The following is a 21,770-nucleotide window of genomic DNA, read 5'->3' as shown; positions in this document are numbered from 1 at the left end:
TAATTCAATGCTCCAAAATGCAAGTTTTGCAGGAAAAGCCTCTCTAACGTGGTCTCAAAGCAAAAAGCAAGATTGCTGAAGCTACAGAGACTATATCATAGTCTGCTGCCTGGAAAAGCAAGTCTCTATATACATTTTTATAGACATTTTATGCAGCTCAGTTAGTTATTTTTGAAATATTTTGGACACTGCCACATGAAACACTGATGCATATGAAGCATATGAAAATGAAATAGTTCATCCACCTCGTGTCCAGTGTACCCAGCTATTTCCAAACTACAAATGCAGATATAAATGAAGGCAATCATTACAAAAAAAGCCATTTATTAGGTATGTACATATATACATATACATGCAAAATGATTTTATACACATTTACACAGGTTCAATTATTAATACAGTGCAAAAATGTCTAAAAAGGTACCAGCCCACCTTCTATAAACCCAACAGGTCTTTGGGAGAAGAGAAAAAACACAGAAAATAAACAGTTTCATAAAGTGACTATGCACTGCGAATCTTTTAAATTAATGAAGTTTATTCTTTGCCAATTTCCTTGTGCTATGCTGCTGGGTGAGGAAAAGAATTTCCAAGGGACTTATCTTGAAAACTGACAGAGTTAAGGAGATACAAGTCAAACTACATTAAACAGTTTGAAGTCGAACAAAAAGGGATGGATTCTTGTTTGGGGATTTGATTCAACACCAGCATCATCCCACGTTATGAGTCAGATTTCATGTTCTCAAACTGCAAGTCATTCTTTTTTATTAAATCTTAAAGCACTGAGATCGATGTAAGCTATTCTATTCCTCTTGCTGTTTCACCGGACAAAAAGTCTAATTGTATAAATACCACAGATACAGAAGCCATTCTAAATAACGCAAAATAAAAACTGGTTTCAAACAATGCTTGCTCTTCCTCACTCCCCAATCACAATCCAAAAACAAAAAGTGCACAGATACCAATGCACACAGATTAATCCACACCGATTCCTTAGCACAGGTTGCACATATTACAGAAGAGAAAAGGTTGCAAAGGGATCAAGCAAACAGCAAACCGGAACTCTGTCCATGAGCAGAAGAGACCTTGTTGCGTCCTCTGCCTAATCCACAAAGCCAAAAAAATTACATGAAGGCAGAATTGTACCGAGTTTGTTTAACAAAGCATTCTCAGGAAAAAAGAAAGCATTGAACAAAAGCTGATTTTAATCTTTATCAACTCTAATGATGTTAATTACACGAGCTATTTGAACACCTTGCTGTACCGCTCGCATTGCGGAGCTGCTGCTCACATCACCTGGCACAGAGAGGTGTTTGCTTTAGGATAAAGCAGTCGGATGCTCGGGAAGCATCAGGACCATCACACTTTCTTCCCATCAGCTAAATAAAAGGCTGAGGAACACAAAGCGCATCATGGTTCACTGGCCCCCTGCTGTCAATGCTCTGTGTGCCTGAGGCTATGGCAGACCGGCTTTCTGCAAGCCCGTGGAGAACCAGTAAAGCTCTTTAGGATTCTCTCGTCTGAAGGAGGCTGAAAGGGTGGGGACGGGGAGTTGGATGGCACCGCTGCGGTCCCTTTCCCCAGGTTTTGTAGCACAAAGTGCCTCATCCTTTCTCCAGGGGATGAGATTCCCGTGATAAGCCACGTCCTGATTACACCCCAGGTAACCCAGCATCTTTATCAAAGGGTTAGTTTCCAGTAAGAGACTTCTCAGGTTGTCTTTAAGTATTTTTTGTAGGGGGGTGGTTTGTGCATTTAGTTTTGTTGTTTTGTTTTTTCTTACTTGTAACCCAACATCACGGCTTGATTTCCTTCAGCCTCCAATCACACAGAAAGAGAACCTTGACAAGTAAAACAGGGACTGAACTGTACGGAAACTTAAAGCTTGACAGCACTCAAACTCCCACGTCTGTGGGGTCATCTGGGTGTCTTAACGAGAACGGTTGAGACCTGGCTTCATTCATCCACTCACCGCCAGTTTTGTGCCAGAGTGAACGACGGGCAATCCATTTTAATCCACTCCCCTAGAACGGAATAGCATTACGGCACAGAGCTCTAGCTGTTTTCATAACTGGCTGGCTAAAACATTCCTCCATCACTTCCACTAGGCTATTCCTCATGGTTTAAAGGACCTCATTACGTAATTGTTACAGTAAGTGAGCTAGGATGGGGTGGAAGAGAAATGCCTCTATTTTATTACCGGAAAAAGCTCTGGAACCAAGTCTCTGGATGTCCTAGGAACTGTTCAGGTTATAACAGGCTGCAGGTTGCACTCAGAGGCATCCCAGAAGTGCTTCCAAGGTACAGCACCACGCGTTTCTAGTCTAGCAGTCCACTGAAACTTGCAACATTTGTATCTTGAGATTTCAGGAAAATGTACAGAGATGCGAGGAAATAACTTTGTTAAGCATTTCTGCAAACTCAGAAAGAACTCTGCATCGTGTTAAGCTCTTTGCAACCACTAGAGGTAGAGACTATGCAGGAGAAAAATAAGTCTTTGGTGAGAGACTGTTGGTGAAGGAAATGGGGTCACCAGAAAAAATAAAAAAATAAAGAAATCTAGGACCATACTGGGACAATAACACACCTACAGTTCCCTACATCATCTCAGTTTGAGTCTTTGCAATCCTTCAGGGACAGCTGCATCAAAATGCTATGCATTTTTTAAACACAGGCAGCCTAAAGTACTCGTATACGTGCTAAAATGCCCATATGCACCTCGGTATATCACTTACAAGAATACCCAGTGCAGCAGAAGTTAAGAAACTCAGCTCCTAAGTACTATGTTCAAAAGTGCACACTCATAAATTCTTCTTAGGGTAAGAACTCAACACCATTAACTAAAGGTGTTTTATATAATAAAGAGAACCTGCTCTTGCTCTCCATTACTGGAGGTGGCTTTCCACTCACCAGCTATTCGTTTTTCTGAAGGTGAAGGAGTCAGTGGCCTGTCGTAAGTAGGCTTGGAAGATTTATTATCTGTACAGACCAAGCAAACACGGAACTGCCCTTACAGTAAGAGTGACCTTAACCGGGGAAATAAAGGCCACCTGAGCTGAAAGGTCACTAATATCCCCTTGGTTTATTTTATGCTGCCCCAAGCATATTTGTAATTAATCAACAAGCACGTACTTAACTAAAATGCGCTGCATAGCCAGGAAATATTTAAAACCTGTATGGTTTTTAAAGCAGCCACAGCCTTTTCCTTCCACTGAAAACTCAGAAAAAATATCCTGAACCTCATCCTAACATTTTTTCCCATTGATAATGAACTCATCTAACTATGGCAAACTACTCCTTTACTTACACTCACCAAGAGTCTACAGCCAGAAGTGTTACCCACCACTTTATCCTCACTTTACAATACAATTTTAGTCTTTTCAGAAGCATTTCCACACCAAGACATCGACCTGCCAAACTGTCACAGAGCCAGTAAGACAAATGGCAAAATGCTGCCTCGGTGGTAGCAGTCAAGGAGTAAGAGCCTGTTTTAAGGTGAACCTCCATCCGCTGACGACACCTAACAAAATCTACCATGCACAATCACCACATGCCATGTTGAATACAGCTAAATTCTTCACTGTGTGTTTGACATTACTACAGGATCCTGCTTCATTTCAGGTTGCTTTGAGACACCCTCCTCGCAGTAACCACTGTCACAAATCTTTAAAAATACTCCAAGCTATTTTTGCCCGTTTTAATACAAAAAAAAAAAAAAAAAGCTGTAAAAAGAGAATAGCAAACCCAAAGTCTTTTTCATACTCCATAGTCGGGCTGTTTCTCCATGAGTTGCCTTGTCAGTATCTGGTAGGAAGACAGAGATGCCACTCCTATGTGAAAAGCTATTTGCCAGACGTTCCGTAATCCGTACAAGTAAATGTTGCATAAACAGACAGAGAAAAAGAGTATAAATGTCTTCACTTTCCTCGTCGAGCTGTAGAATAGGTACAAGTAACACTACAAAAGGACCAGAGAGAAATCATTAGCATTAAAGTACATATATGCAAGACGAGTTATACATATATACAGGCAAGCTGGGGACTGCTGGCACATCCATGCCCCTCAGACGTGCCTACCACTGCTGCGACCACTGAGAAGCTCAAAGCTTTCCTCCTACTCCCATACTGAAAGGTCCTCTGAGAACAGCAGCCTCAGTCCAGAACCTGCTGGCTAAGCGTAGGCAGGAAACGAAGCCTGCCAGCACACTCGGCGTCCCTCCTGCCCACCTCAGCCTGGACAAAAAGGAGTCTAAAGTTTGAGCCAGTTTTCCAAACCCACCTGTGATTCTTGCAAGGCAAAGGCTCAGAGGCAGGAAACAAGCAAACCCCAAACCGCTGCTGCTGGATTTGCTCTTGGGGTAAGTAAAGGACTTCATTCTCTAGACTTGACTTGGCAGCAAGAGCATCATTTCTGCTAACATGGGGCTCAGAGGTGTTTGGGGGCTTTTTGTATTTTTAAACTCGAAACCAGCTGGAACCCACTTGCTAAGCAAGTGTGAAGAGCAACAAGCCTTACAGGAGAGAACTAAAAACTTCACAAATTGCTGGCAGAAGAGCTACTTTTTCTAAGTCAGGCAGTAACAGATCAGGCTTTCTCACTTGAGGTCACAGCTTCCAACTGTGCCGATGACACAAGTAGATACCACGAAGTAGAAAGCACTTCACATTTGAGCTCAATTTATGCTCAAGCATTTTGTGAAGATGACTGCTACAGATCAAAAGGATAAGAAAGAACACTTTTTTTTTTTTAAGCTTCTTTAGCTTCAGGTGCTAACTGGAATAAAGCAGGACAGAGCCTTTCTGTGTGATGACCGACTTGCATCCAGTTTTCAGATCCTGATTTTTATCTCCATTTTAAAGCTCTGCCATAAGCAGAGGTGTGAGAAGGCTGAAAGACACTCAATTGTCTATTACGATACGACAAATAGCATTGTTGCAAGTTTTAAATATTACAGATAAAGAGAAGCCTTCAGATAGCTATCCCCAAATTTGGTTGGCCAAAGACAACAGCACTAAAACACATTGTATTATACTTTGTCGATTAGCATCCTAACTATAGCAGCTTCCTGTGACAACAGGCAAAATATAGAAGATTTTGCAAACAACATATTTCCCTGAAACCTAAAGGTTGTGGACCACTGTTTTAGGCATTTAAGAAACCTTTCAGAAAGAACCTGTTTGGAGCATACGTTATTTTCCTCATTCAAACTCTTCTCCATAAGGAGGTCAGAGAAAATAATCCGTTAGAAAAAAGACAATCTAAGGAAGTTGGAAACTGTATTTGTCTCAAAAATTTTGACTAAAAATATCAAATATTTGACTTAAGAATAACTTTTCACGTAAATTACAAGACTTTCAGTGGTGGTGTTATTCTATACGCGCTTTGTCTTTCAAGGTGGTTATGCTACAAAAGCCCATCACTAGGTCAGAAAGACAACATGTCAATCACTTTGGGAAGAAAGGCATCTTTGGGCTAGCACTTATTTATCACACTCAGCTCCATTTGGCATGCCACAGCATGGAAACACTGAAAAAGCCTGCAACTCCAATTTGACAAGGTCAAATTGTGCTCTTAATTATATTTGTGCCACTTCACTGGAGCACCTCTGTGGAACAGACTAGATAGCATGCTAAAAAACAAGTTGTTCCTCTGCTTAGCTGAAAATGTTTTGTATTGTAACTCATAATATCAAAACTCAGAAAGCATTAAGTTAACATACCTGAAAAACACAGGCTAGAAAAGGTAGAAAAAAAGCTATCACGTTTCCAATTACTTCATGGTCCTCCTGTTTGGATAAAACAACAAACAAGGAATTAAATAAACTACACCTTTTTAGCAAGTACTACTCGATATTTTGGAATACTCTATTTCATCAAGTACCCCTCATCCTAGTTTAAGCTGTTTGACTGGAACAGTGTCAAACAGCAGCAACATCAAAACCATTCAACAAGATACCAAGAACTGAGGCTTATGTGACAATAAATAACTAAATAATGATTATTATAAACAAATAAATAAAACTGAGAGACCCTGAAAGATCAGGACACTTTTTTCCCCCTTTTTAAAGTTGTTTGCGGTTACATACTTAACAAAAATTACACAGAAGCATTTAGAACAAAATATAAGAAAGAAAATAATAATAATATATCCAGCCAGCCTAGCAAGAGTAAAGTATTTCTCCAAGTTTCAGTGTCACCAGAAAGAAGTAAAATGCAATATCCTGGAATATACAACAAAACACATGGGTTCTAGCAGGTGAGCAATCAGAACTGTCCAGTTCCTGGACAAACAAAAGCTTTTTGTGGAGAGATGTATGGTCTGCTATGAAGCAGAAAAACCACCCCTAATCTGGTTACAGCAATAATTCTCTTCCTTCATCCCATTTTCAGGTTTCAACCCAACCAGGATTACCTGAAATGAATGCTCTGCTAGGTGAACTCCTCGAATGAGATTCAAAGCCCCACACATGATGTTCAGAACGAGGGACAGGATCCCCAGGGGAGTCACACGTTGCATTCTGTAAGTAGGGACTTAAATAAAAAAATAAAAAGAACAAAAAAAGAGAATGAAAAGAGAGCCATTAGTGAAAGTTAGCACTACTACTTGGAACATTTCAACATAAAGCAACTCAAATCAGCTTATCTGGATTTCCCAAACCTTTCATGCTTGCTCCAGAGAAGACCAATTATGAATAGAAACACATTTATTGTTGCATTACACTGCTCAATTTTTTGGACATCTAAAAATATACAACAGCTCTGGAGTATTTTTTTAAACAGGTTAAGTAATAGAATTTGTTCTTGAACTATTTAGCATTGATTTCTTCTTTTGTGCTGCATATAGGTATTTTTCAATTGTTTATTACAGCAGATTAACATAACTGGCCATTTTTCACGGGTCAGTAAAAAATCAGAGTCTTTAAGCACTCAAAGGGATGGTAAAAACCTTAGATTTTTGGCACACGTAAGAGCAAGAGACCAATTTGTTTCCTCCTCAACTGGTAACCACACATTTCTCTCCACGGACAGTTTGAGGGTTTAGTCTAGCACAGGGAAATTCAGTTTCACCTGCACCATTTCCATACCACACTTGGTGCCCTAATTAAGCCGCTGCCAGAATGTAATATAAAACTTTTCAAACCAAGGACTTAGGTGCCCTGCTGCAGGAATATTTATTGGGGCGGTTCTCAAGATGACACCACCTCTGGTCTCATCAGTGCCAGTCTTCAAGGGAGACTGACAAATCACAATCAAAACTGGGGCCTACGGATTGGATTCTGAAGTTTTTGGCCTTTGAGACACATTTTACAGCCCGCTACAGTTTCTTTCATCCCCTTTCTGCCCACATCTCAGAGGTAGGGAACTACCCGTCTCACCTCCTCCACTACTAGCACTTGCTCAAACACCGTTTCTTCAGGACGACCTAATTGATACATACCTAAGGCCAAAGCAATTATTATTGATTTGTATTTAACTTTGGAATTTGCCACTTCTAATTAAGGGTTGGGTTGTCCAAAAGCTCGCCTATTTTTCAACCTAGCTGTACTAGCTAGCGCAACAACAGATACTGCACCTCGATCCTCACCTACATTTATTTCTTGCCATATTCTATCCGCGGCTCACCACAAATAGAGCACTTTCAGCCTAACAATAATAACGGCAATTTGCACCTCAGGCATCAAATCCAGGTCCTCTCCTGCACCAACATCCAGAAGATACGGGACAGAACGGATGAGCCCTCACGAGGTCTCCCCAGTCTCAAGACGTTCTGTTCCCTGACCAGCTGTAGCAAGCTCTTGACCAGGAGATAAACTATGCAAGACAGAGATCAACTCTGGTTTTGCTTCAGTGCGAGGTGAAATACCCGCACCTGCTTGAGCACTGCACTACTGCGTGGCTTAAAAACACTTGTGTCTCCTCCTTTAAGAGAGATTTTGATAGATGGATGTGAAAAATCTTGGTGCCAAATTACTACAGGGATATAAATCCTCTTTTATAAATGTCTATGTAATTAATTTCTCTGGCACGCATTCATACCTCCATAATTTCATCCCGAACGCTGCTGCAAAGGGAACTGTATTAATCTCATTTGCAATATGTCACATTATTTAGTATTACTGTGTATTATTGTCACACACATTTTCATGTAAATAAATGGTGCAAGAAACCCGATCATTTAAAGGCAACTTTACTTTTCTGCTATACAGGGAAATTTAAAATCCAAGCAACAAACATGTTGGTACAGCTTCTGTTCAGTGTGTTTTTATACTGACTGCGGCATTCAGTTTCCTATTATTTTTGATAAATTAAATAACGTTGCAGCTATGTATTTCTCTCTCATGGAAATTTCCTGATAAAGACTACCATTTCTTCTTCCTGAATTGCTAAGACTTGCTTTAGAGGCAGGCTGCGTCTCTCAAACAAAAAGAAATCATCAAGTACAAGTGTCGTTCACTGTACAGGATCCTGCAAACTACACGCATCAAGAGTTTCCAGACCCCAGTGAAGAACAAGGGGGAATATATTGCTTCTGCAGGCTGAAGACTAAAGCATGAAATATTATTTAAAAGTGACATTTTTGCCCACTAGGATAAAAAGAATTGCTATCACAGATGCAGGGGAGATTACAGTATCTAGTTGCTCAGGGCTCACAGTCTGTGAAAACTGATCTTTAAATTGTTTGCTGTGGAGCTTTGTTTCTGCTGGATCTTTCTGAGGTTTAATCCACAAACTGCAATTGCACAGAGCAAGAGAAATGGGTACTGCTAGGACAAGATTATTACAATTCTGTGTGCAGATTCAATCACGTTTTCATAAAAACAGTTTAATACAGGAATTGTTTATTACATTAAATAGGAGAACGAGAGACCATAAGCTCTGTTAGTCCAGGACAGCACAGTTTTGCGCACACACACACACACAAATGCTAACTGGGATTCAAACTGATCTGACTGTTCAACAGAAAAGTCAGGCACTTTGGAGTACAAGAACTGTGCAGAGGTATTCTGGGCACCGTGGATTAGCTAGCACCCTGGAAAAATGTATCTGCAGGCTTCGACAGGTATAGAACAAATCTGTGAAAACACACTTGAACAATGAAGATGAGGAAATTTATAAAAGATTTTCTGAGCAGAAGCCCTTGGCTATTTAACTGGCTGACATCAGTGCCAGTGCCATACTCCATTCCGTCTCTTCAAGAGTTTGACAATGACTCACATACACAAAGCTCCAGATAAAGACAGCACCGGGAGTGAAAAGATGAAATCGGATTCAAGCACTTTAAAAATAAAATACAAGCAACTGAAAAACAGAGATGTAAGAAGAGGTTATCAAATCTTCAAAAAACATCTTGAAAAGGACTCTGAAGTGCTCCCCGTGTGCCTACAAAAGACTAAGAACATTCATCAAGGGGAGCACAATGCTGCATAATTTAATAGCTTGCTTACTAGACAAATAGTACAAGTTGTTCTTCCACTTCTTATAGCCAGTTCTGATGAGAAAACTCTCCCCTTGCGCAGAAAGCTACTTCCATTTCACTTCTCTTTTATATATACACCCCATTGCCTTCCAAAGCTTCACCAGCCAGCCTAGACTGAGGCACAAGGTTAAGCTTTTGCAACAAAGGCTGAGGCTGTGCAGATATTGATCAAGGATACAATGTTGGTGTCTTTCTAGGAAGAATTGGGCTGGATTTAGTTAACAGATGGAGTAATAAAAGGAAGAGAGAATGAAAAAAAAGAAAAAAAAGTCTTGTTTCTATATATACACTGACAAGGACAAAACTACCCTGGATTTTCAGACTCCTTTCACACTACAATGAGGAAGAGGCAGGGGATGTGATCGCACAGCTGAACAGACAGGAGCGGGTTACATCCACGTGAGGAGACTGATGTTTTGATCAGTCCAGGATTTCTCGTCAGTACAGAATGCAGACGTGATTAAATTCTGCTCTCCTGTAAGCACTTCAGCATATGCTCAGTAAGACTCCTGTATTGCAGAGCTGCAATATAAATAACATTAATAAGGCAACAGACACTGCGCACACGGCTAAACTTAGAGCAGCTAAGTGGGATTCAGCAGCTCGGTGGCGATGAGAGGAGAGAGGAATAAACCAGGAAAGCTGACTCCAGCTGATGGAAACACATGACCATAAACACAGCCCTTAAAATAAAGATGGAACAATTTGTGTGAGTATTTGGGTTAGAACAGAGAGGGGAAAAAAAAGCCAGAAACACAAGCCAGATGGAAAATAAAAGAAAGCAATTAGGAAGATGAGGCAAACTGAAAACATATTTCTGATCTGTAGACACAGACTAGCTAGCAAATGTTCACTGGCACTGAAACTGTTCACACTAGTGCAAAGAATTTCTAAGCCCTGCCACACCATGAAAATATTTAGCCTCCAAGCACGGTTTGGAGGCACACTTACAAATCTGACTTGTAAATCAAATGTTTTCTTTTCTGTTTTTAATTCTTCCTGGTCACTGATCCTTCTCATTTCACCTTAAAATACCTTTGTCAAATTAGATTCCAGCTCATCCATCAGAAACATTAAGACCAAGCAAGTAGAATTTAATTTTGTTAATGCTTCATAAGCCAAGAGCAACAAAAGAAGAAGAAATACAACCAAGAAAGTACCCCAGCTGCATTTCAACTGCAATGCTGATAGGATTAAAATCATTTTATTTTGCAAAGGAAGTAGGCAGGACTTTGACTACGCAACTGAAACACAAACAAGAAGACACCAACTTCAGAGAAAATTAGATAGAGGGTAACACTTTTGAAAGTGTTTGAAGTGTTTGAAGTGTTTAAAAATGTCAGCTTTTGTTAGAGAAAGTTCCCTGGCCAAGCCTCTACACATTGTTTGTACAGACATATCATCTTCCAGAATTTTAGTCAAAGGCATTAAATTTTAAAGAACGGGGTAAAAGCAGAAAGTGCAGGTGGGAGAAAACCCAAGATGGATAGTCTGAGAGTTCTGCCCTCGGCTCAAACACGTTCTTCTGATCTTTTCTTCCCTCTGGGCTGAAGTAACTCAACGAGTCTGTAATTACATATCTCCTATCTGAGTCTGCAACAGCCGGTGAAATACTGGAGCTGCTTCTGCCAAATCAAATTTAACAATCAGCGACTTTAAAAGCAGGATACTTTCACATGCAAAATGCCAAGCCCGGTTATAACTGATTGCCCATGTGGAGAAGCTTATCTAAAACTGGGGAAAAAAAAAGCACTACCCTGAATACTTAACGCATACCTGCTACAATCCAAAGCCCACACGCTCTTCGATATGGCAGAAAGGCAAGAAAGGCAGTCTTTTCTCCCAGGTTTCTTTCACACCACCCCTACTTCTCAGTGCAAAAGGAGCAACTGCTGCTATATGCTTTCATATATGCTTCGCTGTCCTTTGCAGTTAGGTTCAGGAAGTCTGCTGTCACCTGTGCAGAGGAGCAACTTACCAACCTCCACATGAACTTCTGCGTGCCCACCGTTAGCCACCCCGTTCATCAGCTCCGCGTCCTCCAGCTTCAGCTCAACCGGGGGCTGGAACTTCAGCTCCTCCTCAACCTTCTCCCAGTTGACCTTCGCTTGAGAGCCGCTCGCACAGTTAAAATGCCATTTTACTTTCTGAATGACGTTATCTGAAACGTTACAAAAACACGCTTCAATTAGCTCTGCAGAATTTTAGGTCACTATTCATCAAATCACTACATTCTTTTCTTTTTGGATTTTTTTTTAATTACTTCCCTCATTTCTTACTAGTTTCAGGTATAAAAGTTTACTGTGGGTTAGCAAACAAAAGTACCTTCTCCCTAGGGATTTTTTATCACACCTAATCCCTTCAGGATGCTCTAAATAACCCATCTCAACATCCTGCCTGCTAGTGGACTAAAAACAAGCTTTCATATTTAGGGTAGATGTAACATATTTTAAATTACCCATGAACTACCATGAGGCCTGAATGAACCAAATCCATTTCATGTTTTAATAATGCCAAGGATTAGGGATTTTTCAGCACACAGAAACTAATTCAACCCACATTTGCGTTGTGAAACAATTCTGAGTGGCAGAGGCAATTGCGGTGACTCCTCCAAACTGTGAGCCACAGATTTAGGTGCAGATAAACCTGCACCATCTCTCACACTTTACATTTAAAACCACTCATAAGCGAGTCCCTTTTCACGACTGCGGCTGCAGGTTTGACAGGAGTTACCAGAGCACTGAGACAAAGCTGAGAATGTGTCTGAGGAAGAACTGCCCACACACCCAGAGATGAAGGACCAAGCCGTGGATACTGCTGCTTCCTATTTAACTGCGCAAAGACATGGGCAAATTTCAAATGCTTTGGCAAATAAAATTCAGTAACATTAATTCTGCTAAGACATCCTCTAATGAAAATCCAGCTCCTTAAAATATTGCTATGCTAGAAGACTTGCATAGATTGACCACAACTACTGCTGGCTATGATACATATGGAATAGCTTAAGTGTGAGTTTAGAGACCACACAGGACCTGGATGTTGTGCTAGAATACACGGAGCCATAAGCATTCATCACAGAAAAATCCTATATTTTACTTCAAGTTAGCTTGCTATAATGATCTGTAACTACCAGGCAAAAGGTTAAGATCTGACATATCAAGTGCATCTTAGATCCAAACACAAGAAAATCACGCAGCATTAGGTAGACTCAGTAACAAAATACGGTACGACATTAAAAATGAGAAAAATACATTTGCTTTTAAAAGGAGCATTATGGAATTAAAAGAGGCTAAAAATTCTTAACCGAGTTAAAAAAAAAAAAAAGGAATAATTTGGATCTCAGCATAAAATTACACCTGGAATGTACCCAGAAAACAAACCCCCCAAACATAAGATGGCTGTATAATGCGCTTTCCTTGGGGATTTCTCAATCTTTTAGGCACAGGCTTAACGATATTACAGAAATCTGGGTAGAAATTTGCTAACCTACTCCAGTATCTTATCCTTTCCCAAAATAGAGTTTCTCGCTGCAAGGGAAACATGTTTTTCAGAGGTGTGAGGTTCAGCAGAGCATCTGCTGCTTAGCGAAAAAAAAAAAAGAAAAAACAACATTTATATCAGGTTAAAAAAGAAACACTAGGCATGATTATGAAGTACTATGTGAATCTAAGTCGTGCCAGAAGTAAATCTGTCCCTAATAATCTATTTTGTTTCCCTTTTTCCTTGTACCCATCTGTCTCCACCTGTCAGATTTCTTTTTAATTAAGTTATAAAGTGTTTGAGATGTGGATTTCTTTTTCTTCTGTGCTTGTTTATTAACCACCACAACGTTTTGCTCATCTGTTACAGGGGCTCTCAGGAACTGGAGGAACAATAATCTAATAGTTTAATGCAGTTACAAGACCTCCCCCCTCCTCCTACACAAGCCTGCAAAGGCACACACACAGAGGGTCATTTTTATGATCAGGCTTTGGCCAGGAGACATTACTTAACAAAAGAAGTATCAGACAAGAAATTCTTATTTGAGAACAGAGCTACAAACCAAATTCCAGAAAAGCATATGGTCTGGAAGCTAAACTGATGCTCGTTGTATCATAGGAAGCAGCAAATTCCCACTGAAGCTCTTCCAGGAAGCAAAACGCCATGATGGTTGAGTAATTGCTGGAACAGATCGCCATGCAGGCAATATCCCCAGAAGAAAGGAAACTGAAATATACGTAAAAAGAAAAGAAGCATTATCAACATAAAAAGGTAGAAGGGTCATGCTGAACTTGAGAAGTAAACTGTGCTTTCTATCGAAACAAAATGTACAGACTGCACTGACTGGAAGAGCAGACTAAAAAAAACGTGTCGGTCCTGCAGCCCCTGCCAATCCATCACTCACTACAACTCCTTCGGCAGGCCCGAGCATACTGAAGAACAAAACACCAATATGTTTTAAATTGCAACATCAGTAAAACTGAGGGCATTACTTTCCCAGACTGGCCTTAAATCAGGTTAATAACAAAAGAGGGGGCCAGAAAACAGCAGAGGGAAGGAGATTTACATAGAAAGCACGGCGGTGTTCCACGAACAGGAACAAGACGGCTTTTCACAGGAAGCAGGCAGAAGTGTTCCTCGTGCCCCTCGAACACCTTGACTTTGTATTAACAGCAAGAGGTAGGGGTCAACTTGCACAAAACCAAGGACGCTTTTACTGCCACGTCATCTATAGCGAAGTAAGATGATTTTGCATCAGAGACAGCATAATAAAAATTCTCACCTGAAAGGGTCCCTCTAACAAAAAAGCCATATTTATACAGAGGTTTTTACCCACAGATGCCCCAAAACCTACTAAGAAACTTAACGGGTTTCATCAGACCAAACTGTAGGAGTGTACTTAAGGACGAGAGCAATCCCTCCAGTCTAGACTTCACTAAGTAAGACAGAAGTCAGGGAACCTAGCTCAGGTGGCAGCACTCACAATGTAGAGCTAAACCTCTGCAATCCCCACCACAATCACACACTCATAATTACCTTTAAAGAACGAGGAAATCTTTTCTTACAGACTAGCAATTTGTTAGCAGTATTTCAGTACAAAGACTGCATTTTGAAGCTGAACAGTTACGCTTCCTGTATTTTCTCTCTTCTGCTGTTTCACCTTGCTTCTCCCAAGCACCAGGTGGTAAGAGAAGAGGAAATGGCCTTAAGTTGCACCAGGGGAGGTTTAGGCTGGATATTAGGAAAAGCTTCTTCACTGAAAGGGTTGTTAGGCATCAGAACAGGCTGCTCAGGGAAGTGGTTGAGTCACCATCCCTGGAGATGTTCAAAAGACGTGCAGATGTAGGGCTTAAGGACAGTGTTTAGTGGTGGACGTGGCAGTGCTAGGTTAACGGTTGGACCAGATGATCTTAGAGGGCTTTTCCAACCTAAATGGTTCTGTGGTTTCGTATTTCATCCCTCTCACAGGGAAATATTTGTGGTTTCTATTTTATCACACTTCTATCTATTCATTATACTGTGTACTTGGGATTTATGGCTCTGATGAGCTCCGTGACTGCCTAATTAGTCTGCGTGTGTTCCCTAAACTCCCTTTGTCCCCAGCTCGCAGCTGAGAATCAACACCATGCCTGTGTAAAACTACTTTTTCCCATTTGCCAATTATTTATAGCCTTTTTGCCACGTATCTGTTTGCACTCTTCTCGTTCCAGAGCCAGACACGTAACTGCTTTTGTAGAGACTAAAGATTAAAAGCAGCAGAACACATTACTATTAAGGGCGTAAGTTCAATGTGAAGAAGGAATTAAAATGCTAATCTCTGCTTTCCCAATTAATTCAGTGCAAGTTTATAGATCTTATTTCTCCAATCACTCCCCCCAAAAACAGATACATACAGTTCTAGCTCAGGGTCACTCTAAGTTCTCTTAGATTTGCTACCCAGAATGCAGTCACAAGCTAAAACTCATTTTTAAAACTAAACTGGACTGAATAGGAAATAAAATGCTCCTCTCTGAAAGGAACCTTAACTTCTTATAAAAAAGACTAGCAGATCCTTCTCCAGAAAATAAAAGCAGAGATTTAGCATCCACATAGTTACAGGCCACTGTCAAGAGGGAGTCAGAGCAGTTCTGTGCAGGCCAGAATAAGAAAAGTAGGAGCCCAGGGGGTTTCAGATCACCTACTGAGAAGGCATCAGGAAGATTTGACTGTCACTGAAGAAAGGTGTTTAGGCTCAGTTTTAGGCAGAACTATTGAATTCCTAGGCAGTCAGACTCAGAAGGTATTTGGAGAAGTTCCACTACTCCCACTGCCACTACTAACAGTATTGCCCATCGAGCTGAACGCATTTGCTACAAAAAATAACAACTGAAAGGAGCAATTCTTAACAGATGTTCACCTCAACTGAGCAGGGGCGGTGCGGCTCTGGCGCTGACAAAAAAAAGTTTCAAAATATGGCTTGGGTTTACGAATCTATGATAGGATTTCCTATGCGAGCTAGGAACTGTAGGATACCCCTAATTCTTAAAGTTGTACCAATCCCCAGAACAACCACCTAAAGAATTCGAGGCAGAAAGCAACCAACAGAAGCAGTGGCTTACTGGATGCTAAGGTCACGTCCTTTTGCGGTGCCTCGACTTGGATACCGGGCCAGAAGCGAGGACAACGCCTTTAATCTTCTCCTGCATTCCAGGAAGTCCTGGTTGAAATGAAAATCTGTGGAGGCTGAGAGGGGAAGCCCGTCCCTCACCCGCACCACGCAGGCAAAGAAGATCATGGACATTCTCCGCTGGAGTACTCATGAGGACAACCTGAAAACGAAATGTGGTTAACGATCCATTAACGGATGCCACCTCGGTTATTTACCAGCCACTACACAAGCCCAAAACGTCTCAAGGTAAGAGTTTATTCACCACTGCTACTGACCAACCCCTCGCGTACCACCGCTGCCACTGCAAGGCAGACAAACCAGCCCCAAGGATCAGAGCTGCGCCCCTCTGCTGCCTCTCGCAGACAAAAAAGTGAGGCTGGGGATCTGACATGGAACTACCTGTCTGAAAAAATTCACTGCTTTTCCTCAGCACCAGAAATGCTGAGTAAACTTCCTACAAGTATTTATGGAAAGCAGCTCACTCCCACAGACACTCTGCAGCCTCGTTAAGTCTCCAGTTGCATTAGCGCTGCAGATCAGGCCTGATTTTCCAGTGTAACACAGAAATAGATTTTTAAAAAATGGCTATAGCCCATCGGGCTCTTTTTACAGAAGCAATTATGGCTAAATATAGAATAAATGTTGCTCTCTCTCGACGTCTTACTCTTTATCAGGTCACCATCTCCCACAAAAAGTTATTACGGGGATTCACCTGGTACATTCACATCACACAAGAGATCTGTCCTTCGGACATGCCACGAGTAGTCAGCACCAGATGTTAGAGGACTAACGCAGCTCCAGTCGTCTCTGAAAGACAAACCATAATGAGCAGTTTAGATAACTCACTAATGACCCTTATCTGTACCAATATGTAAAACCTGCCTGCAGTGGGTGAACATAACCCAAGGAGTATTTTGCCCCAAGGAAAACAAACGACTCATTTTCTTCACCCAGACATCAATTGCTAGATGCACTCAGATCACCTACTATGAAATAATACGCAAAGTATTTCTGCTGCCCCAATCACCGCCTTTGAAGCGCTGTGAAACAACAGCTCCAGCTCAGCAGACAGGCAGTGATTACCACAAACTCTAGAGGGGGGGGGGGGGGGAGTGGAAAAAAAGCATTTACTCTTTACTCTGCTTCAGGCAAACTACATAAATGAAGCATTAGACAAAACAAACCACTGTGAAGTCAAACTTTTGGGTTAGGGTTGCTGTAAGCAGCCCCGTATCAAAAATCACGGCCAGTGCTCCAAGTTTGTTTAAAACGTGTCTCACTGTCAAGTGGTTTCGCTATCTAAGAAGGTAAGAGAGCAAAGTCCCCTCCAGTTCGGCCGTTCATCACCTCCCTCGCCTGTAGAGCTTGTCGGATGTCTAACAGGAGCTGAGTTCTCACCACGAGCTGCATCAAGAGGGTGTCAGTCCTGCTCCACAGGCATCATTTCCATGTAACTTGCAAAAACTTAGCAATTTTAGACCAGAATCCCTTTGTCAAAGGTGGCTGGCGTTTGCCAGCAAGTTAAAGCAACAAACACTCTTCCGGGGAACAGACAGAAAGCATAACAAGTCCCTTCCTTAAAAAGTAAATTAAAACTATTTATCTATTTATATATCTATCGAATGTTCTCGTTTCCCTCTCCAAAACACCCAGATGACAACCAGGAAAATGGAAACATATTTAGAAACCAAAGACATTTGCTCTAACATATCTAGCCTACAAAATTACTCAACTCACCGTGCCACTAACAAGAGTTTAAGATAAAAAACGTACACGTATACTCCTCACTACGGACATCACCGCCTGCAGTTAGCTGCCTGGAAAGGCACACAACTCCCCAGCGTGTACAAACCTTCATGCTTCAGGGCTAAAGGCTCTCATCAAGTTATCAGCACACCCCTCAGAGGGGCTCTGTGCTCTCCTGGGAGAGATCTGGTACCGGTCCCCAGCCGGAGACTTCCAAACCGAATGCCAGACTGAGCCGGTGCCCCTTCCTAGGAGAGTAGGGCGCTAAAACATCCTGCCATGGCTGTGTTCATCCCAAATGGCTGTGTTTATTTGCGGCTTTAAATCCGCGTGTTTTTACCTTCGATGGCTAAGGAAACGAGGCTTACACAGTCAAGCTGTCAGTGCACGTGGGCCACGTATTAAAACGGTGGGACGCGCCTTTTAGTTTGGTGAAAACGGGCAAACGCACGGAACAGAACGGCCACACATCCCCAGCAGACAGCAAGGTGACGCGGCGACTCAAACCTTCAGAGTCTGCGAGCGGGTGAGCACAACCCCAGGGCAAATCACCTGGGGATGCGTTAGCCGCTCTGCTTCTCACCGAGCTCCGTTTGCGCAGTGCGAGCTCCGTTTGCGCAGGCTCAAGGCACGTTTGCACAGCCACCGCCCCGCTCCCCAACAGAGCAAAAGGGGAGTAGGGCGCTAGCTGTGCAAACGTTAAAAAAAAAAAGAGGTTTTCAGCAATTCTGGGGTTTATTTGGAGCGTAGATGTAGCTGAAAGAGGTGAGAGACGCAGGAGAAGGCAAAACCTAAAAATAATTTAATGCAGCTGCTTCACCTGTCTTCTCACCACCAACAGCTGCCACTCAGACTCACCCAACTCTCCTCTCCCCTCCAATTCCCCCAGCACACCTGCTCTGGCACGGCACCACAACCACCTTTTATTTCTTTTCCACCACAGCCTCATTACTGGCACACCGGAGGTGTTCTGTGCCCACGGCAACAAAACAGTTACTAACACACCTCAAATATTTAACCACTCGCAAGCGGTTTTGCCACACCGCCCGTAAGGGAACGCACAGAATCGTGGCATCAGCTGGGCTGGAGAAGACCTCCAAGACCTCCAAGATCACTGAGTCCCACCACTAAACCCATCCCTGCGCTTGCCCGCCCTCTCCGTGAAGAAAATGCTGTCACAACTTACCAGACCGAGCAAGGTATGAGCATAACCAAGGAAATCTGAGCCTGCTCTTGAAGCCTGACCTACCCTTTCCTCCTCTGGCCTCTCCGTCTGCGTGTGACTCGCTGCCCAAAGTATCTGCAGCGGCCTTTACGTGGCAGGCCTTTGAACTCAGGTCCCGAACTCTGACAACGTCCTCGTGTCTTTCGATTAATTACACACCAAAACTTCCGGTATTCCAATTAGTAACCCCCTGTCAAGCCCAGCGATTTTACTGCCACGGAGCAGCCGGAACCTGGAGAAAAACGTTTGTGTGATAGTTTTAAAAGGAGAGGTTGTAATTTATGATTGAAGGCTCGTTATTCTCATTCTTTGAAGCACCTGCACTCCCCACACTTCAGGAGAAAAAAGATTAGCATGAGACTCCCCCAAGCAGTACGTATCCACCAGCCTCTCAACAACCAAGGCTCTTCAGGCTACTGCCACAGCAGGCATCTAACCAAAGTCACCCGAAACGCAGTTCCTCCATCCCTCCATCCTCACGGAGCAGCTAACTCTCCCCAGTGACTGCCTAGGGGTTATTAAGGCCGCCTGCGCCAGCCCTCTGACACTCCTGCACCATTCCTCAAGCTCCTCCGGAGAAGAACGGACCCAATTCGCGAGCAGCACGCTTCTACAAACCCTGAACTCCTGCCTCGACTTCTCTGCTTGCAAGCAAGGCTCTGAGAGCAAATGCAAATCCCTAAGCAGGTGAGGGAAGGGATCGCTTTTAAAATGCTGTTCTTTAAGAAGGTATTTGAACCAACCACCAAAAGCAGGAGTTTCCTTCCCAGAAAGGCACAGCACTAGCAGGGAACACCTCGCTACCAGCTCCTCTCTCGAGCGTTCATTCTCTCTCCCTGGTCAGAATTTCCCCCTTCTCTAAGGGCAGCACACAGGCCAGGTTCAAACCCAACACCATGCAACCGTTTTAATCAAGACCTGATCTTACTACAGAAAGCTTTAGTGGACGTTACCATAACCCAAGAGGCTCCCGAAGCAGTCTGAAAAGCTGTTTTTGTACACGGCGGCTCGATATGTGGTAGTAACCTATTGCACCAAGCACCCCTTTCCTCAGCCTGGTCAGATTCAGAGGGAGTCGCAGGCAGCTAGAGGTGGGACGACAGAACGGGAAAGGGATTCAAATTCTCTCAATCAAACATGAAACATCGAAAGGAGCTGCAGCTCCATGTTGATTTGAGCCTCACCCAATAGGAAAAAAAAAAAAGGAACTGAGAAATGGTTTAAAAGGGAGTATGCAAGCCATTTGCTACTAATTTTCAGGATCACAAGGTGGATTTTCTCCTTTTCTCACATATATAGAGGCAAAACTGAAATCCAGTCAAATTTCTCATATTTTAAGACTGCAGTAAGTATATCTCTCTACATCCCTTCTGTCCCTCACCGCTCACACCGGTGCTGTCCGGCTTCCTGAAATCACAGGCCTGCAGAGCACCACATTCAGAGCAAACCTCTCCAGATTCAGCAGTGAACAAGAAATCACCTGAAAGCACAGCATCGCAACTTTTAAAACGCCATTTGTAAATATCAAGAGCCTAAAGGCCACTAAGAAGCCCCCAGGCTTTGTAGTTATCACCGAAGGGAAGTTCAGAGCCTTCCAGCTCCAACCTCCTGCTCAGACACAGGGCTATCAATACCACAAATACCGCGTGTCGCACGGAGCTCGAAGCCCAACGTTCAGCTCCCCCTGCCCCAGCAGGGCCACCCCGAGCTGCCGCCCAGCCCCACGTCCACCTTTGGGAGATCCCCAAGGAGCTGGAGCCAGCGCTCCAGGTGCGGACCCAGTGGCGCTGAGAGGAGAGGAAGGGTCCCCTCTTTGTCCTGCTGGGGACACTTGGCCTTGTGCAGCCCAGGACACCGCTGGCCTTCCTCGCAGCGAGCGCACTTGATGCCCACCCAGAACGCACACACCCAGCCCTCAACAACTTGAAGTCTCCCAAAACCCCATCTCTGTACTTTCAGCAGCTCACAAGCCTTCAGACCCTTTCCCACCCCACTCCATTCAGCACGTTATGTATGCCCAGCTCATCTTCTTCCCCTCATTAGGGGTCCCCAGGGCCCCCCCAAGCATCCTTCCTCACGCCCTTCCAATACCCCACACACCTGAAAGCCGCCCCCCTACCAGGACCCTCCCATACTGACAAGCCCCCACACACACCCGTCAAGTACCCCCACACCCCCAAACCTCCCACACCTCACCCCAGCCCACCTCAAGCCTTCCCCAGCACCCCAAGCTCCCTCCCCTCACAGCCCTCCACAACCCCAACCCTCACTTCCCTCCCACGCAACCCCCAAAACCCCAGATCTCCCTCACTTCCCCCTCTACCTTCCCAGAACCCCCCCCATAACCTCCCTTTCCCCCCACAGCCCCCTCGCCCACCCCCAAACCCTCCTCAGGGTTCCCTCAGCCCCCCCCCAAACCCCACAGCCCCTCCCATACACCCTCCCCATCGCCCCCTCACGCTCCCCAACCCCCGCGGGCACCCTCAAAACCCCTCCCCGGGGCCCAGCAGGGGATGAAGAAGAAGAGGATGAGGATGATGAGGAGGAGGAGGAGCAGGGCCCCGCGGCCGCCGCTCACCTTCCCCGGCCGCCCCGCTCCCTTCCGCCCACAGAGGCGGCGGCCAGAGCGGCCGCGGCGCGGGGCACGACGGGAGCGGGGAGGCCGCTGGGCGCCGCGCGGGGGGGGGGCGCGGGAGG

The 21,770-nt window shown here is 43.7% G+C and overlaps 1 protein-coding gene across 7 annotated transcripts; it reads right to left on the bottom strand.

The window, feature by feature from the left end:
• Positions 1 to 304: 304 nt before the first annotated feature.
• On the bottom strand, positions 305 to 21,768 carry SEC22C (SEC22 homolog C, vesicle trafficking protein). 7 transcript variants are annotated; one of them, XM_080583441.1, is made up of 10 exons: positions 20,455 to 20,772; positions 20,027 to 20,158; positions 19,035 to 19,305; positions 16,815 to 16,909; positions 16,053 to 16,262; positions 13,517 to 13,680; positions 11,453 to 11,635; positions 6,409 to 6,527; positions 5,717 to 5,782; positions 305 to 3,954 (listed from the first exon to the last, which is right to left on the bottom strand). In XM_080583441.1, the coding sequence occupies exons 5-10, from the start codon at positions 16,232 to 16,234 to the stop codon at positions 3,754 to 3,756; spliced, it is 915 nt and encodes a 304-aa protein (XP_080439567.1). In that variant the 5' UTR covers positions 16,235 to 16,262; positions 16,815 to 16,909; positions 19,035 to 19,305; positions 20,027 to 20,158; positions 20,455 to 20,772; the 3' UTR covers positions 305 to 3,753. The 7 variants fall into 7 exon arrangements, with proteins under 7 accessions (XP_080439567.1, XP_080439566.1, XP_080439571.1 ...); XM_080583440.1 differs by lacking the exons at positions 20,027 to 20,158; positions 20,455 to 20,772 and adding an exon at positions 21,652 to 21,754; XM_080583445.1 differs by lacking the exons at positions 20,027 to 20,158; positions 20,455 to 20,772 and adding an exon at positions 21,652 to 21,754 and having other exon boundaries at positions 19,098 to 19,305.
• Positions 21,769 to 21,770: the final 2 nt, after the last annotated feature.

Source organism: Anser brachyrhynchus (assembly GCF_964034855.1).
Source record: "Anser brachyrhynchus genome assembly, chromosome: 2".
In the NCBI taxonomy this organism is placed as follows: domain Eukaryota; kingdom Metazoa; phylum Chordata; class Aves; order Anseriformes; family Anatidae; genus Anser; species Anser brachyrhynchus.
Note: the sequence above shows the minus strand (reverse complement) of the source record. Positions and strands in the feature narration are given on the sequence as shown.